Genomic DNA, 17,633 nt, shown 5'->3' with positions numbered 1-17,633 from the left:
CTACTTTTGACAATCGTTTCTAATGATTTACAGGGGTTCTAGACAGTAAAACAAAATGGAGTCTGTCAGCTTTTGGAAAGGCTCCAGATTTTCTGAGACCCAATTTGACCCCCACCCCCTCACCTCGTCTGTCTTCAAACGGCCGTCTAGCTAATGTTCCAGGAATCTGCCACCTACTGTCCTTTTGTCCCCCTAACCCCCCACTGCTATCAATACTAGTGACTGGGCTCACTTCCAGCTTTTGTTCTTTGAAAGGGGCCAGGAGTTGAGGGAAGTAGCCAATGAGAGATCGGGGAGGGGCAGTTAGCAGACAATTTGCAGACAGTTTGTGTATGATCCAGTGTGTGTTTTTCAGTGTGAATGTGCTAGCGGGGCGTTACTTTGGGGAAATTCCATGGTAACGGAGTAACGCTGACACTCTAAAATGTATAAATGTATATCAAACAAAAGCCATGGATTTAAAAGTTTAACAAACCATACAACTCTATGCACAAGGACTACTTTGAACAATTTACACAGAATATGTTGCGTTGTATGGTTTGTTAAGCTTTGAAAATGTTTTTTGTTTGGCATACATTTTAAAGTGAAAAACCGGAGTCTCAGCATAATTCCGTGACCGTGGAATTACCCCGTGGTTGAAGGTGTGAAGTGTGTCCCTTCCTGCTCCACAGGTCTATGTCAACGGTTGATTATTTTAGATAACATAATGATGGAAATGGTGTATTCTGGCAATGGGCTACAGTCTGCAAGGTGTTTGGTGTGTATGTTGTTGAGAGATTGTTAAAGGCACATCATTGAAATGATCTACAGCAATCAGAGGATGGTACGAGGCAGCACATGTGTGTGTGGCTATTTACTTCAGTGTTGGCCATTTTTCCTTGGACATGTACTGAATTGTCCTGGCCTAGTTGTTGTCAGTATTTTCATAGAGACACTTCTTTCCAACCTCTGATTCAGACCCAACCTTTTCTGGGATGTTTTCACCCAACAAAATATATTTTGCGACCACCCCCCCTACTGAACATCCTCACATTTCCAAACATTCAAACTTTAAAAGACAAAAAAACGTATCCAAATAATCCTAAACTCCTGCGCCAAGCGTTTTCGAGTTGGTCACCTGAGTAACTAGCAAGCAAGCACATGCTCCATGACAACGATTTAATGAGGTTGAAAGCTAATACAGTACCCACGATTACGGAAAATAGTATAATTTGGCAGAAGGATCAACCAACATTTGCTAAATCAGTCTACTAAAATAAGACAATTCCGTACACCCACACACACATCTAGTAATGTCAGGGTATAGGAGAGAGCTGCTTTGAACAAGTTGTTGTGTTTGTTTCCCACAGGATTCAAGCTGAAAGATTTCCTCCACAACAATGAGACCCTGTCCACTTTCCTTCTGCGAAACGCTTCCTTCTCGGAACACGCCGTGCGCCAGATCATTGAGGCCGACGTGAACTTGGAAAAGGTAAGAGGAAAAATACCACCTTCCCAAAGTTCTATGACATATACATTTGAGTCATTTAGCAGATGCTCTTATTCAGATCAATTTACAGGAGCAATTAGGACTAGGTACCTTGCTCAACAGATTTTTCACCTATTTGGCTCTGGAATTTGAACCAGCATCCTTTCGGATACTGGCCCAATGCTCTTAACCAGTAGGCTACCTGCCACCCCATGAGGAATATTATGAATCATATTACTAGGATCAGTTCACCACATCCTGGACACCATGAAAAGCAGTGTAGTAGTTCTTCAACATGCCCATGGCCCATTATTTCCCACCTAGCCTCCCAGCAGATTAGGTCCCATGTTGTCCATTATTTCCCACCTAGCCTCCCAGCAGATTAGGTCCCATGTTGTCCATTATTTCCCACCTAGCCTCCCAGCAGATTAGGTCACATGTTGTCCATTATTTCCCTCTTAGCTTCCCAGCAGATTAGGTCCCATGTTGTCCATTATTTCCCACCTAGCCTCCCAGCAGATTAGGTCCCATGTTGTCCATTATTTCCCTCCTAGCCTCCCAGCAGATTATGTCCCATGTTGTCCATCATTTCCCTCCTAGCCTCCCAGCAGATTAGGTCCCATGTTGTCCATTATTTCCCTCCTAGCCTTCCAGCAGATTAGGTCACATGTTGTCCATTATTTCCCTCCTAGTCTCCCAGCAGATTAGGTCACATGTTGTCCATTATTTCCCTCCTAGCCTCCCAGCAGATTAGGTCACATGTTGTCCATTATTTCCCTCCTAGCCTCCCAGCAGATTAGGTCCCATGTTGTCCATTATTTCCCACCTAGCCTCCCAGCAGATTAGGTCACATGTTGTCCATTATTTCCCTCCTAGCCTCCCAGCAGATTAGGTCCCATGTTGTCCATTATTTCCCACCTGGCCTCCCAGCAGATTAGGTCACATGTTGTCCATTATTTCCCTCCTAGCCTCCCAGCAGATTAGGTCCCATGTTGTCCATTATTTCCCTCCTAGTCTCCCAGCAGATTAGGTCCCATGTTGTCCATTATTTCCCTCCTAGCCTCCCAGCAGATTAGGTCACATGTTGTCCATTATTTCCCTCCTAGTCTCCCAGCAGATTAGGTCACATGTTGTCCATTATTTCCCTCCTAGCCTCCCAGCAGATTAGGTCACATGTTGTCCATTATTTCCCTCCTAGTCTCCCAGCAGATTAGGTCACATGTTGTCCATTATTTCCCTCCTAGCCTCCCAGCAGATTAGGTCACATGTTGTCCATTATTTCCCTCCTAGCCTCCCAGCAGATTAGGTCCCATGTTGTCCATTATTTCCCACCTAGCCTCCCAGCAGATTAGGTCACATGTTGTCCATTATTTCCCTCCTAGCCTCCCAGCAGATTAGGTCCCATGTTGTCCATTATTTCCCTCCTAGCCTCCCAGCAGATTAGGTCACATGTTGTCCGTTATTTCCCTCCTAGCCTCCCAGCAGATTAGGTCACATGTTGTCCATTATTTCCCTCCTAGCCTCCCAGCAGATTAGGTCACATGTTGTCCATTATTTCCCTCCTAGCCTCCCAGCAGATTAGGTCCCATGTTGTCCATTATTTCCCTCCTAGCCTCCCAGCAGATTAGGTCCCATGTTGTCCATTATTTCCCTCCTAGCCTCCCAGCAGATTAGGTCACATGTTGTCCATTATTTCCCTCCTAGTCTCCCAGCAGATTAGGTCACATGTTGTCCATTATTTCCCTCCTAGCCTCCCAGCAGATTAGGTCACATGTTGTCCATTATTTCCCTCCTAGCCTCCCAGCAGATTAGGTCCCATGTTGTCCATTATTTCCCACCTAGCCTCCCAGCAGATTAGGTCACATGTTGTCCATTATTTCCCTCCTAGCCTCCCAGCAGATTAGGCCACATGTTGTCCATTATTTCCCTCCTAGTCTCCCAGCAGATCAGGTCCCATGTTGTCCATTATTTCCCTCCTAGTCTCCCAGCAGATCAGGTCCCATGTTGTCCATTATTTCCCTCCTAGTCTCCCAGCAGATCAGGTCACATGTTGTCCATTATTTCCCTCCTAGTCTCCCAGCAGATCAGGTCACATGTTGTCCATTATTTCCCTCCTAGTCTCCCAGCAGATCAGGTCCCATGTTGTCCATTTGTTGCAGGTAGCAGCAAACACAGAGCAGGTCAGTAGTGTCTCTTTATTTCAGTGACATAAACTTCACTGCAATCCGCCTTGAAACTTCCTGTAGAGACTATAAACAAGGTGGCTTTCCACCGAATGCACAGACTTGGAGCTCGGAGTGACAAGACCAAGGGTCCCCGACCTGTCATCGCAAAATTTGAACACTACCAATGAAAGGTCTCATTTACCAATTTCCCCGGGAGATAAACGAACGTGGCAAGAGTCTGTATCCTGTACAGAGGCAACAGAGTGAGAGGTGTAAGCATGCCTTTCTCATTGTGGACAAACTCTTTAAAGACGAACAGCTCTTCCAAGACAGCTCCACAATACCATTGTATCGAAGAAAATTTATAGGGACTGTAAAAATATCTGAACACTATGAAGTTGACATGAGCACACACGCTCTCAATTACACGCTCGCTTACACATACGGACGCATACATACACACACTTGATCGCTCTCGTTCTCTCTTTCTCTCCTCCCCCTCTCTCCCCGCTCTCTGTTGTTGAGAACTTTTCTATAATTGAATGTTTTTTTGTTTGTCTATCTTTTGTTTGTCTCTGTCTACATGTTTATATATGTTAACAACGAGCAATGGGAAGATATCAGAACAGGAACGTTGGGGAATAATAACATATTGTACGGGATACATTTGTACTGTAGTGAAGCCGTCTCTAGAGTAATGCAAGGTCTCTTTCATAATCATGTGAAACGTCAATTGCTATGGAAATTCTGGGATGTGTTTTTCTATGAAAATTATGTTCAATGTATTTATAATGCAACTATGGTGGTGATGCGATATGGGTTACAATTATCATTCTGAATATTAAGGATATACTCACTTCATGTTACACACAGACACTCAACCATACAAATTGTCTGGGTTATTATTTTTTTGGACATCACACATTATAGTATTACTCTTATCCAGACATCATACACACTCTCACTAAATCACATCCATTAACACACACATCAACCTACTCAGATTTACTACACACATAATATCTTGACTAAATTTTCTAACATCTGTGGCATTGGCATACAGGCAAACAGGTAAGGGAATAAAACAAATATTGCTAGAACCTGTTTCTTGAATTCTAAACATCAGACATTTGAGATCTCTCATTTGGACTGTCATAATACCCTTATGGCAGTAACTTTATAGGCACTAATTATGGTCAATTTAGACTGAGAATAGTATGTAGATATGGTAATAGTGAAGCTAGTTATAATAGTATAGCTAGTTATAATTGTAATGGTTTAGCAGATTATAAAAAAAGAAGATCAGTCTTTACGTGGCTAAAAGAAAAGGAATATAACATATACTGTTTACAGGAAAGTCACTCTATATCTTTAGATGAAGTTGTGTGGAAAAAGGAATGGGGTGGTGAAATAATTTTCTGTCATGGACAAAAGAACTCAATGATATTGTGATGATATTAATTAACAAAAATGTTCATCTGAATTTTCAAATAGTCAGGAATGATTCGCAAGGAAGTTGGATCCTTTTGTATATGAAAGTGGATGAAAAACAGATTTGGCTCATTAATCTATATGGTCCAAATCAGGATGATCCATACATTTTTGAAAATATTTATACCAATTTATTAAAATTACAGGCAACAAACGATCAAATCATTATGGTGGGAGACTATAACACAGTGTTAAGTACCTCAATGGACCGTAAAGGAAATCACTCTACAAACTATCATCACCGTGCCCTTAATTAAGGAAATCACAAATATTATGGACACATTAGAAATAGTGGATATTTGGAGAATCTTGTTTCTCATGGTCTGAGAGTCCTTTAGGTGCCTTTTGGCAAACTCCAAGCGGGCTGTCATGTGCCTTTAACTGAGAAGTGGCTTCCATTTGGCCGCTCTACCATAAAGGCGTGATAGGTGGAGTGCTGCAGAGATGGTTGTCCTTCTGGAAGGTTCTCCCATATCCACAGAGGAACTCTGGGTGACCATCGGGTGTGTGACCATCGGGTTCTTGGTCACCTCCCTGACCAAGGCCCTTCTCCCCCGATTGCTCTGTTTGGCCAGGCGTCCAGCTCTAGGAAGAGTCTTGGTGGATCTTCCATTTAAGAATGATGGAGGCCACTGTGTTCATGGGGATGTTCAATTCTGGAGAAATGTTTTGGTACCCTTCCCCAGATCTGTGCCTCAACACAATCCTGTCTCGGAGCTCTACAGAAAATTCCTTTGACCTCAGGGATTGTTTTTTGCTCTGACATGCACTGTCAACATTGGGACCTTATTTATATAGACAGGTGTGTGCCTTTCCAAATCATGTCCAATCAATTGAATTTACCACAGGTGGACTCCTATCAAGTTGTAGAGACATCTCCAGGAAGATCAATGGAAACAGGATGCACCTGAGCTCAATTTCAAGTCTCATAGCAAAGGGTCTGAATACTTATGTAAATAAGGTATTTCTGTTTTTTTTTTTTTTTTTACCCCCTTTTCTCCCCAATTGCGTGGTATCCAGCGCTCCTCCAACCCGGAAGCCAGCCGCACCAATGTGTCGGAGGAAACACCGTGCACCTGGCTACCTTGGTTAGCGCGCACTGCGCCCGGCCGCCACAGGAGTCGCTGGTGCGCGATGAGACAAGGATATCCCTACCGGCCAAATCCTCCCTAACCCGGACGACGCTAGGCCAATTGTGCGTCGCCCCACGGACCTCCCGGTCGCGGCCGGCTGCGACAGAGCCTGGGCGCGAACCCAGAGTCTCTGGTGGCACAGCTAGCGCTGTGATGCAGTGCCCTAGACCACTGCGCCACCCGGGAGGCCTTTTGTTTTTTATTTTTAATACATTTGCTAACATTTCTAAAAACCTCTTTTTGATGAGAATTTTTTATGGAATATCTACATAGGCGTACAGAGGCCCCTTATCAGCAACCATCACTCCTGTGTTCCAATAGCACATTGTGTTAGCTAATCCCAAGTTTATCATTTTAAAAGGCTACATGATCATTAGAAAACCCTTTTGCAATTATGTTAGCACAGCTGAAAACTGTTGTGCTTATTAAAGAAGCAATAAAACTGGCCTTCTTTAGATTAGTTGAGTATCTGGAGCATCAGCATTTGTGGGGTTGATTACAGGCTCAAAATAGCCAGAAACAAAATAACTTTCTTCTGAAACTCGTCAGTCTATTCGTCAGTCAATACTAGTGAAATGCATAGCACTCAGAATTAAAAAAGTTTTACCAGTATTGTTCATCCTGATCAGAGAGGTTTTTTACATGGACGTTACATTTGAGATCATATACAACAACTATTACAAATAATAGAACAACAGGAACATCTAAAAAGCCAGGCCTGGTATTTATAGCGGATTATGAACTGTCCTTTGAAAAAGTAAGATTGGATTTTATTTATAAATTCCAGGATTTTTTTTTACATTTCGGTAATTCTCTTTTAAAATGGGTAAAAGTAATATATAGCAACCCCATGTGTAAAATAGTAAATAGCGGCTACATCACAGAGTTTTGAATTGTCAAGAGGCGTTAAACAAGTGTGTCCGCTGTCACCATATCTATTCGTTATGGCCATTGAAATGCTAGCTATTAATGTGATGAAGCAGGGATACCCCTCTGGACTAGTAATGTAACTTGGAGAATGTTCAATACTAGACGTTCTTCTCGACTCTGAAGAAATACTGGGTCATTGCTACATTACACACTGACCTTTCTCCATCTCCAGGTGCTGGTCAAAGGCTTCGGTGTCCACCTGAGGGACTTGTGCAGCAGCAACGGCACCAGAGTAGAGGACTTTGTGACCATCACAGACAGCAAGGTGTCCAGTCTGGTCCAGAAGATCCTCTGCGTATCACCAGGCTCCTGGCTCAACCAGGCAGAAAGCCACTTTCTCCACAACCTGGACTTCCTCAAACCCATACGGGTAAGAACAAATGGGCACTAGGCACATTCTTGTTTTTCTCCATTAAAGACCAAATCCAGGTGACTTAATCACTGACATGCACAGTGCCGAGAACCAAAGCGTAGGGGGAAAGCAGAAGATCAGAAAGAAAGTGATAAGCGTAGATGGAGGCATGTTGTTGCTTGTGCCTGTTGACTTACCTCTAGTTGTAGCCTGGTGATATGTTTCAAAACTAACTGCCATCAAAGAGAGGATTTTGGCCCCTCAATCTTAAAATGGTAGTCATTTATTAGTATCACTTTTCTCTGAATCATAGTTTTATAAAGGTCACTTCCAATTCCACACCTTAGCACCACTGTCAGGGAATTCTATCATTAACGTCCTTGCAACATGGTCATTTTGCCCAGAGATTAGATCATGAATTGAATTCAAAAAGGGAGATATTGCACGATCAAAGGCATCTTTTGTAACGTTTATAGATGGAAAACAAGGTTCCTAGAAACCAGACAGAGAAGTTAGTGTGATTTCTATCTATAAAAGTGCTGCTGATTGTATCACCTTGTCAGTCAGGTACAGTTTGACTGCCCACAATGATAAACATTAAGGAGTCATGGGCAACATGTTCTTCTCTGACCCCTGTCCCCATTCTGACATGCCACCAAGGGTCAGTTTCCTTATTCTGATGATAGTTTAATACAAGAAACAGTGTGTTTGTGTCCCTCTTTTGGTTCTTCTTTTTGTAGCCTTTAGGGAACAAGACATGTTAAACAAGACCTCAGGTGCTATTAAATCAAAATCGAAACATTATGTTTTTATTGTCTCACTCTGGAAAGTTGCAGTGAAATGTGTTGTTTTACAGGGTCAGCCATGGTAGTTTGGCACCCCTGGAGCAAATTAGGGTTAAGTGCCTTGCTCAAGGGCACATTGACAGATTTTTCACCTTGCCGGCTTGGGTATTGAAACCAGCAACCAGTAATTGACCGTTAATTAACATAAACACGTTTAGCATCTCCTGGCTTCCACACATAGGCCACTGATGCAGACCTTTGAAACATCTACAATTTAAGAAGTCAAATAAATATATTTAATATAGGCTACATTATCACAATAAGTCCATTATTTATTTTAGACAGGTCTAAAAAAAAAAAAAAAAAAAATATGATGAAAATGTAGCCTATTTCAGAAGAACAGAGTAGCATATTCTGAGTTGTTCTTATGTTAGGCCTTGATCTGGCTATGCCGTATGGCTGTGGGCTACACTGTTAATTTAGCAGACAAGATTTGCTTAGAATTCCGTGGCATTATTTTATATAATTTTATAATATGAAGTATACAATTGAACATAGCTGAATAAAATAGAAAGGATATTTTCCCCAAACGGTCCTCCTATATGCTTGATTTAGAGTTATTTATGCAACTTTAATTGTTAATTAAACAAACATTAGACTAAATGTTTTGAGGATACATTTTTAATATGCAAGCATAGGCAGCTAAGCTTTTCCTAAAGTAACCTGAATTAAATGAACACAATTATATAGCCTAATTAGCCTACTCCTGTCTCTACAGAAATAAATACAATTATACAAAATAGGCTACTAAAGCATGATTTGGCCAGAGGATCATTTAGCTTTTAAATTGTGGAAAGGCAGCGCACACATTTTGGGCAGATTATTGTTGAGTTGTGACTATCTGTGGAAGGTAGAGAGGCCAAGCCAGGCATATCGCAATATTTCAAAATACAATCGCAAGAATACATAGTTTGGAAAGCAAATGGCTATTGCTGTAAAGAGAAGACAATGAAAAGACTAATCTGTCTTTTAGTTATCAAAAATCTCTGCCTAATTGAATGAACAACAGTATAGCCTGTCTTATTGGCAATATCCTAACTGCGCATATTCACTATTTAGGCCTAGAGTATCTGCAAATGTGAAGATGCATGGAATGCCTTATTATGAAAGTGCCTTTTTATGGTGACAGTTTGCTTCCCCAAGCTTGAAACTGCAGGCGCCACCTATGTATGCCAGGTTCTAAAGCGGATTCATGTGCTTAAGAATTAAGCAGTAAACATAGCAGTACAAGAAAGCTGGGATCCTCTTTTCAACAGTGGCCAGTCAACTCTGTTTTCACATGCGATTGCACAATGACTGGGCTTCTAAGAACACATGTTTCACAAGGCTCTGTAGGCTATGTCCTCTCTAACCGTGTTCCCAGGGTTCTAGGTCTGTAGGCTACCTTTTGGAGTTATTTGGCCACTTCAGTTGTGATACAAACATTAATATGACGTATAGATCTACTATGACTATGATTTTTTAAAAGTCTCAAAAAAAGTCTCTTTCTTACCTTTCTGCACACGCTGGGCATCATTCACAAGTGATAATCTATCGTTCACAAGGGATAATATTGTCACTCATCAGACTATTCTTAATTTAATGTTGTCTTTACATATACTAAATAATATATGTGTGGAATTAGTTTTGATTTAGAATGGACCATTATCATGCACCTGTCGGAAAAGGGGTAGGGGGACAAAATACATGTCATCATATGCACTTAAATAGCGAATGGAGGACGCTCTTACCACAGTTCATTTTCTTTCTTGCCAGGTAGGCTACTCCTGTTGTAAAGCAAAGCAATGTGCTTAATATTAGGAATGCTGATAAATAAATATAGTAGGCCTAGCCTATAGAAATCTGATGGGCCCCTCCTCTTTTTAATTGAGGCCATCAAAACTCAGTTTTCTCAAGCAATTTCATAGCCTATAGAAATGTTTCGCAACATGAGCTCATGTGCCCTCATGAAGTGTTTGATGTGATTTTCGATTGCATTTACATTGATGCCAGAGTGATTAGCGGGACAATAGATCGCTGAGTACCAGGCCATTAGCGACTGGCAGTTAGCAAGTTTGGTAGGCTACTAATGACCATCAGCAGCATCTGAGCCCAGTTTTGGAGAAGCCTAGTTACCGTGACTAAATGATCATCTGGAATTTGACTGCAGTCACCACGTGACAGCTAGTGTGGCGGTAATACGGTCGAAGTAACAGCTCTAATCACCACTGACTTCTCCAAGACCACACCATCACCATCCCCATTGAACCTGCCCTCACAGCATGGCTCTGCAGTTTTATGACCATCCGCAAACAACAGGTACACTGCCAAGACAGCCTCTCAGACTGGTAGGAGCTGACGGGAACTCTTCTGGGCCCTCTCATCTTCCTTGTGGTCATAGACGGTGCAGCCCTGGATGTCGACAGCAGGTGGAAATATGTTGACAATCTATATTTGGTCAACCCTTGTACAATAGGAAACATCAGCACACCACAGCAGCCCTGAACAACTTCGACACGTGCCTGCCAAGTGCACAGTGACCTTCACAAGAAATCCACCTGTCCCATGCTCTCTCCGGATCGAGGGTCAGGATTTCAAAGTGTGTGATAGTGTGAAGATTTTAGAGGTAAAGTTACAGAAGGACTTACAATGGGGTGAGCAGGTTGTTACTATGGTAACCAAGAGCAACAGAAATTGTTTTATCCTCCATCGCCTTAAAAGGTTCCATGTGCCACAGGATGACCTGGTGAGCATTTACACCGGCTACATATGCCACACCCTGGAGTATGCTGCTTCTGCTTGGCACAGCTCACTGACCCAGGCTTAGTCTGGTGACCTGGAGATTATTCAGAAAAGAGTGTGCCGCACCGTCCTGGGAGGATACTCCAGTTATACTGAGGCACTTCAGACCCTGTCCTTACCCCGGTATCATGAAAGACTGCACTGACCTCACTGTCAGCCTCCTAAAATCTCAATTCAGAGACTGGCTACCCACTGACCGAATCGCAGTGACAGGCAGGAACACCCACAGTCAAAACAAACCAAAGTCTAACTGAATGGGTCACCAATCCCTAACTGAATGGGTCACCAATAAATAAAGGTTAAAAAAATATATACTTTTTAAAAATTCCATATTTCTGCTCATTGACGTAAGGAGTGGCTTTAAAACTGCAGGACATTATTAATTAAACATTTTTTAATCTTATGTTATTGTTGTTGCTTTTACCCATTTAATATTTTGTATAGATATCACATTTTATTTGTCACATGCACCGAATACAACAGGTGTAGACCTTACTGTGAAATGCTTACTTACAAGTCCTTAACCAACAATGCAGTTTTAAGAAAAACAAGAGTTTTCAGTCTATATTGACTGCTATATGAGTGTAATAATTCAAAGTTGAAAACAACAGTCACTGTTCTTATTTTCTATGTGTGTGTGAATTGACACTTCTTCCCTCCACAGAAAGATGTGAGGGCTGACCCTGAAGCCGTCCAGCAGGTGGCCAAGGCTACAAACAAACTCCTGGAGAGCCTGGGCTCCCTGGCCTTGGAGGTAGACAATCACTGTCATCACTGCAGTTTATTACATGATGAAAACTATAAGGTTTTCTGTTGCCCCACCTCCCCCCTTATGATCGCCCAGTACATTTCTTGTTTATAACCATGTTTCTTTTTATCACTGTCTTAACGAACACTCCTGCCTAAGATCAACAGTTTGCTGTTGGCTGGACCACAGACAGAAAAGGCCCTTAGATGTACACTGAGTGAACAAAACATTAGGAACACCTGCTTTCCAATCTAAGATTCCTTATTGATGTCACTTGTTAAATCCACTTCAATCAGTATAGATGAAGGGGAGGAGACGGGTTAAAGAATTATTTTTAAGCCTTGAGACAATTGAGATAAGGATTGTGTATGTGTGCCGTTCAGAGGGTGAATGGGCAAGACAAAATATTTAAGTGCCTTTGAATGGGGTATGGTATTAGGTGCCAGGTGCACCAGTTTGTGTCAAGAACTGCAATGCTGCTGGGTTTTTCACTCAACAGTTTCCCGTCTGTATCAAGAATGGGGTGCAACTCAAAATTAGGAAGGTGTTCCTAAAGTTTTGTACACTCAGTGAACAGCAGTTTCTTCTCCCCATCATTACAAAATGGCCACCACAAATTTCTCACCCCACCCCAACCTTTCATCTAGTCTTATTTGAAGTTTCACAGCATACAGGAGGAGAGGTTGGCTTAAAAACAGCACGTGGCATTGTGCTGTCCCCCTCAACTCCCTGCAGTATTTGTTTGTTGCCTGATAACCTGACACAATTTGTTTAGATTGCTAATACATGTAGCTAGAAAGTCAATTGGAGAGGCAGTTGGTCCCTCGACGTTTGAGCAACAGCTTAATGTCGAGGACAACTGTTGGCCAATGTTCTAATAATCACAGTTTCCTCCTGTGAAAGATATGAGAACAGAATAGGATGAAGGCATTCACCTCTTTCAATGAAGTAAAGTACTGTAGGTCTGAAAAATATGTTGAGGATATCTCTTATATTGAGAATATCTCTTCTCGTGGTGTTCTTGCTATTTTCTTGCTTTGTCAGTTATACTGTCCTCCACAGCAATAGAAAACGGCCCTTGTAAGTAACTTGGCAGTAACTGTATTGGTATCAAGTGTCTCTGAGCCTAGATTTCCTCAGGAGATAGATGACTGGGAACAGCTGAACAAAGAGGGAAGGCTTTTTAAACAAGTTAGCGGGCAAGTCAGCATTTACGCAAAGGAAAGTTAACTTTAGTTGATTGATTTACACCGCAAGGTGAATGCATGCCCCTATGACAACAAACAGGAGGCTTTAAGACTGGCTCGATGGCGGGCCAGACTACCCAAGTGTTTTGTCTGTGTTTTCTCAACCAGTCAGTGCTCTGATTACTTTGCTTACAACAATAAGGATAACCCCCTATAAGTATACATAGATTCTTATGTCCGCAAACACATGTTATGTCGCAGCTGCACACCAATGCAATAAGCATTTCGCTACACCCGTGATAACATCTGCAAAATGTGTATGTGACCAATAAAATTAGATTTGAGCTATGCAGAACTGCTATGTAGTGTTTATGAAGGCTCTTAACTACAGTATAGTGTACCGTCTTTAGGAGTTACTAAAACAACCCCAGAGCTTTGTAGACATACTTTGTTGCCCTCTAACCCCAACAATGTATCTGAAGATGTCAAGAAACTCTAAGTCACTAAATATGACTTGGTTTGGCACATTACCCTGGAGTTATGTAGTGGTATGGACCCTCCTACCCCAACCAACGCCCTAGAAACAACTCACGAGGGGTCCAGAGCTCCTGTTGTGTGGTTCTGACTTATTGTGTGAGAGTTCAGTGTGTACAGCTGTTTCCCCCGTGTCTCTCTCTCTCACACACACACACACACACACACACACACACACACACACACACACACACATACACACACACACACACACACACACACACACACACACACACACACACACACACTCTGTTCCAGGTGCGCCACCTGGGCTCGATTGGAACCATGTGACTGCCTTCTTGCTGTCGTGGCCGGGCTGAGTCAGGTCCGTCTATATGGAGAGGAGGGAAGGAGAGGAGATGGGAGGGCCTGACTGGCATGTATGTAACCACATTGTCAAATAGGCTCTGGGAGAGTCAACAGTCGGGACCATGTCTCCTCCTCCTCCTCCTCCCCAGTGATGAATGACCGAGAGTAACCTTTTCTCTTTGGCACTTATTTTCTTCTCACTCCTGACTTTCTTTGTTTTCCCATGCCGGGTGAGGAAACCAGCTTTGGAGAGCGAGGAAAAGAGGGATAGAAATAGATAGTGAGAGAGAAGAGGTCAAACATAGAATGGCAATTCTGCCACAAAAGGTCTAGCTTTTCTGTGCAGACATAACAGGACACATTTGTTAGTACTGTATTGTGTGAATGTTATTACAAGGCATTAGGACAGTTAGCACACACGCTATACAGGCTTCTTGTGAGGTCTGTTGTTGTGTTTTTAATGCTCTGAGTCTGCTCCTTGTCTGCTCCTAGTCTACTCTGAGTCTCGCCTTTTTATAATTTGGTATGAAGATACATTTTTGACCAGAAATGCAAGGTAGCAAAATCAGGTTGTTGTAAAAATGCGCTGGTCAGCCAAGGAACCAAGGTAGTAAAATACCATAAGAGCATTAAAAATAAATAATAATAATAATGAACATTAAAGCATTAATACACGAGGGGCGTGTATTACTGTGGTTTTAGCATGGCTGTGCTGAGGTCATAGGTACAAGGCGAAGACTAACACACAGTCATTACAACACATTGACAATTTGCCTTATAACAATATGTATCCATCTCACCATGTCAACAAGCTGGTCTTGAATCACAATGAATTGTTCCAAGTCCAGGTCACATTCCCATTTGCATCCCACAAGATGACCCCTGACCCCATTTGCTAACATCACACTCCTTTGTGTCCCAAATAGCTGGCCAGCATGAAGAGTTGGAGAGACCTGCGTAACGAGATCATCTTCCTCACGGAGAACGCCACATCCTCCCCCAGCCACATGTACCAGGCTGTGTCGCGCATCGTCTGTGGCCATCCCGAGGGCGGCGGACTAAAGATCAAGTCCCTCAACTGGTACGAGGACAACAACTACAAGGCTCTGTTCGGCAACCACAACACAACCAACGGGGAGGAGCCCATCTCTGCCTACGACAACACATCCAGTAGGCAACTTCTCCTTCATGTTAATGTATTTCAGTGGTATTCAAACCTTTTTTAGCGGGTAACCAATTTCTTTGCTAGTTGTGACATTCTTGTATGGACCTGACGTCATTGTTCCTTCTGGGACCCCCTCCAGCTCCATACTGTAACGCTATGATGAGGAACATGGAGTCCAGCCCCGTGTCCAGGATGATCTGGCAGGCCCTGAAGCCTCTGCTCATGGGCAAGATCCTGTACACCCCCGACACCCCAGCCACACAGAAGATCATCCACGAGGTGTGTATCACTTATACTATACCGCTTAGTTACAGTACATCGCTGGTCCCAGTAGTTGTTTTAGCAGAAAACTAACAGTCCCGCTCTCGCCCTCCTTCAGGTGAACAGAACATTCCAGGAGCTGGGGGTCCTCAGAGAGCTGGGGGGCATGTGGGAGGAAATTAAGCCCAAGGTCTGGACCTTCATGGAGAGCAGCGAACACATGGACCTAGTAAGGGTATGTCTGACTAATCTGTTGTCTCTACTACAGCCAACATCACTTATGTTAGCCTTGTAGAGCACCATTGTAGTATACCTTATACAACGTTTTATTTTCAGTTTTGAAATGCTTTTGGCTTATAGAATGGCATCCGTAATAATAACTCGGAGACAACACCCAGGACATGACACAGTAACATAGCAAATAGCAATACAACAAAATACATGATTAAGTAACATGATGGGAAGCAGCCCTTTCAGATGGTCAACACTGGCATCTTGTGGAGAGATGCGGGACGGTACCACAAAGTCCACTCACAGTCACTCTCCTGCTTTTCCTTCCTCTCTCCCAGACCTTACTGAAGAACAATGGCACTGGCAGCTTCTTCACCTCCCAACTGGCGGGCTCAGAGTGGACTGTGGAGGACGTCTCCAACTTCCTGACCAAGCATTCGCATGACACGCATCCCCACGGCACCGCCTTCACCTGGAGGGAAGTCTTCAACGAGACGGACCAGGCCATCATGAGCATATCCCGCTTCATGGAGGTCTCGCTCTCTTTCATTGTCTCTCTATGTGTCGCTCACGCACACACACAGTCACTTGGCCCCTTTCTTAGCCTCAGTTCAATTTTGTTCTCTTTCTGGTAAAGTCCCCATTCAGCACCTTCTGCAATACATACCAATGACATAATTGCGGGCGTTAAAACAACAAGTGAAACACATCAAGGTGCTTTGGGTCTGAGAGTTTTCATTCCAGTCATTGCCCTCTCTTTGTGGAAACAGTAGTCAATTGCAGCCATTTTACTTTGTCTCAACCTCTTCCACTGGAAATGGCAAAGAAAAACACAGCTGGACCAAGTTAGCCATGAACCTGATGAACATTCCATTTAAAGCCTCCCCATCCCCCCCTTCCAGCATGTGAATAGATCTGCTAGTCCTGGCCAAGACCAGATGAGGATAGGCCTTTAACAAATGCGTTTGTTTGTTTACAGTGTGTAAACCTGGATAAGATGGAGCCCGTGGCCAATGAGGAAAGGATGGTCAACAAATCCATGGCGCTACTGGACGAAAGGAAGTTCTGGGCGGGGATTGTGTTTCCAGATATTGAGGCCAACAGCTCTGAACTGCCGGCCAACGTCAACTACAAGATCCGCATGGACATCGATAACGTGGAGCGCACCAACAAGATCAAAGACGGGTATGTTGATTCAAAGCGCCCCAATCTATCTACTAGATGTATTGGACGGTGTTTTATGCCTGTGTCATTAGAGTCATTTTGAACACTCACTTTATTTTTTTGTGAAGGGGGATCCCTTTCAACTTTTTGGGAAAATTTGAATTTGCTGTGAACCTTGCTCCTTGGGAGGGAATGAATTTGTAAGAGGTTTACAGGAAGGGGGGTTTATGCGTTGCTTTTTTTCCTCTCTTAACAGATATTGGGACCCTGGTCCTCGTGCTGACCCATTTGAGGACCTGCGCTACATCTGGGGTGGCTTCTCTTACCTCCAGGACATCATCGAGCATAGCATCATCACAGCAGTAACTGGCGTCAAGGAGAAGACGGGAGTCTACATCCAACAGATGCCCTACCCCTGCTACGTGGACGACATGTGAGTCACACCGAGCAGGATTTGACCTTATTCACCTGGGATCTGTGTTGAGTGGCTAACTGCAAGGCTTTAAAATGGCTTCCATTTCCTCCTTTGACCTATGACCTCTGTCCTCCAGCTTCCTGCGGGTGATGAGTCGCTCCATGCCCCTCTTCATGACCCTGGCCTGGATGTACTCTGTGGCCATCATCATCAAGAGCGTGGTGTACGAGAAGGAGGCAAGGCTCAAGGAGACCATGAGGATCATGGGATTGAACAACGGAATCCTGTGGTTCAGCTGGTTCATCAGCAGCCTCATCCCCCTGCTAATTTCTGCCGGCCTGCTGGTTGTGCTGCTCAAGGTATTGCACTGCATCCCAGGATTTAGGATGACAATGATCCTTTTTCGCATCACAATATTTCAGGGATATTGGTATCATGACAATAACTTGTATTA

The 17,633-nt window shown here is 43.3% G+C and overlaps 1 protein-coding gene across 1 annotated transcript in view; it reads left to right on the top strand.

Annotated features, from left to right (window-relative positions):
* Positions 1–17,633, top strand: part of LOC129858134 (phospholipid-transporting ATPase ABCA1-like) — a 49,616-nt gene that overhangs the window by 20,801 nt on the left and 11,182 nt on the right. Inside the window, exons 6-15 of the mRNA XM_055927123.1 lie at positions 1,350–1,471; positions 7,360–7,557; positions 11,830–11,919; positions 14,870–15,113; positions 15,248–15,387; positions 15,488–15,604; positions 15,939–16,133; positions 16,580–16,785; positions 17,021–17,197; positions 17,316–17,538. Of these exons, the coding sequence (XP_055783098.1) occupies positions 1,350–1,471; positions 7,360–7,557; positions 11,830–11,919; positions 14,870–15,113; positions 15,248–15,387; positions 15,488–15,604; positions 15,939–16,133; positions 16,580–16,785; positions 17,021–17,197; positions 17,316–17,538 (1,712 nt within the window). The remainder of the gene's footprint in view (positions 1–1,349; positions 1,472–7,359; positions 7,558–11,829; positions 11,920–14,869; positions 15,114–15,247; positions 15,388–15,487; positions 15,605–15,938; positions 16,134–16,579; positions 16,786–17,020; positions 17,198–17,315; positions 17,539–17,633) is intronic.

The sequence above is a fragment of the Salvelinus fontinalis genome, chromosome 6 (assembly GCF_029448725.1).
Source record: "Salvelinus fontinalis isolate EN_2023a chromosome 6, ASM2944872v1, whole genome shotgun sequence".
In the NCBI taxonomy this organism is placed as follows: domain Eukaryota; kingdom Metazoa; phylum Chordata; class Actinopteri; order Salmoniformes; family Salmonidae; genus Salvelinus; species Salvelinus fontinalis.
The sequence above is the reverse complement of the archived record's forward strand: the minus strand, read 5'-3'. Positions and strand labels throughout refer to the sequence as shown.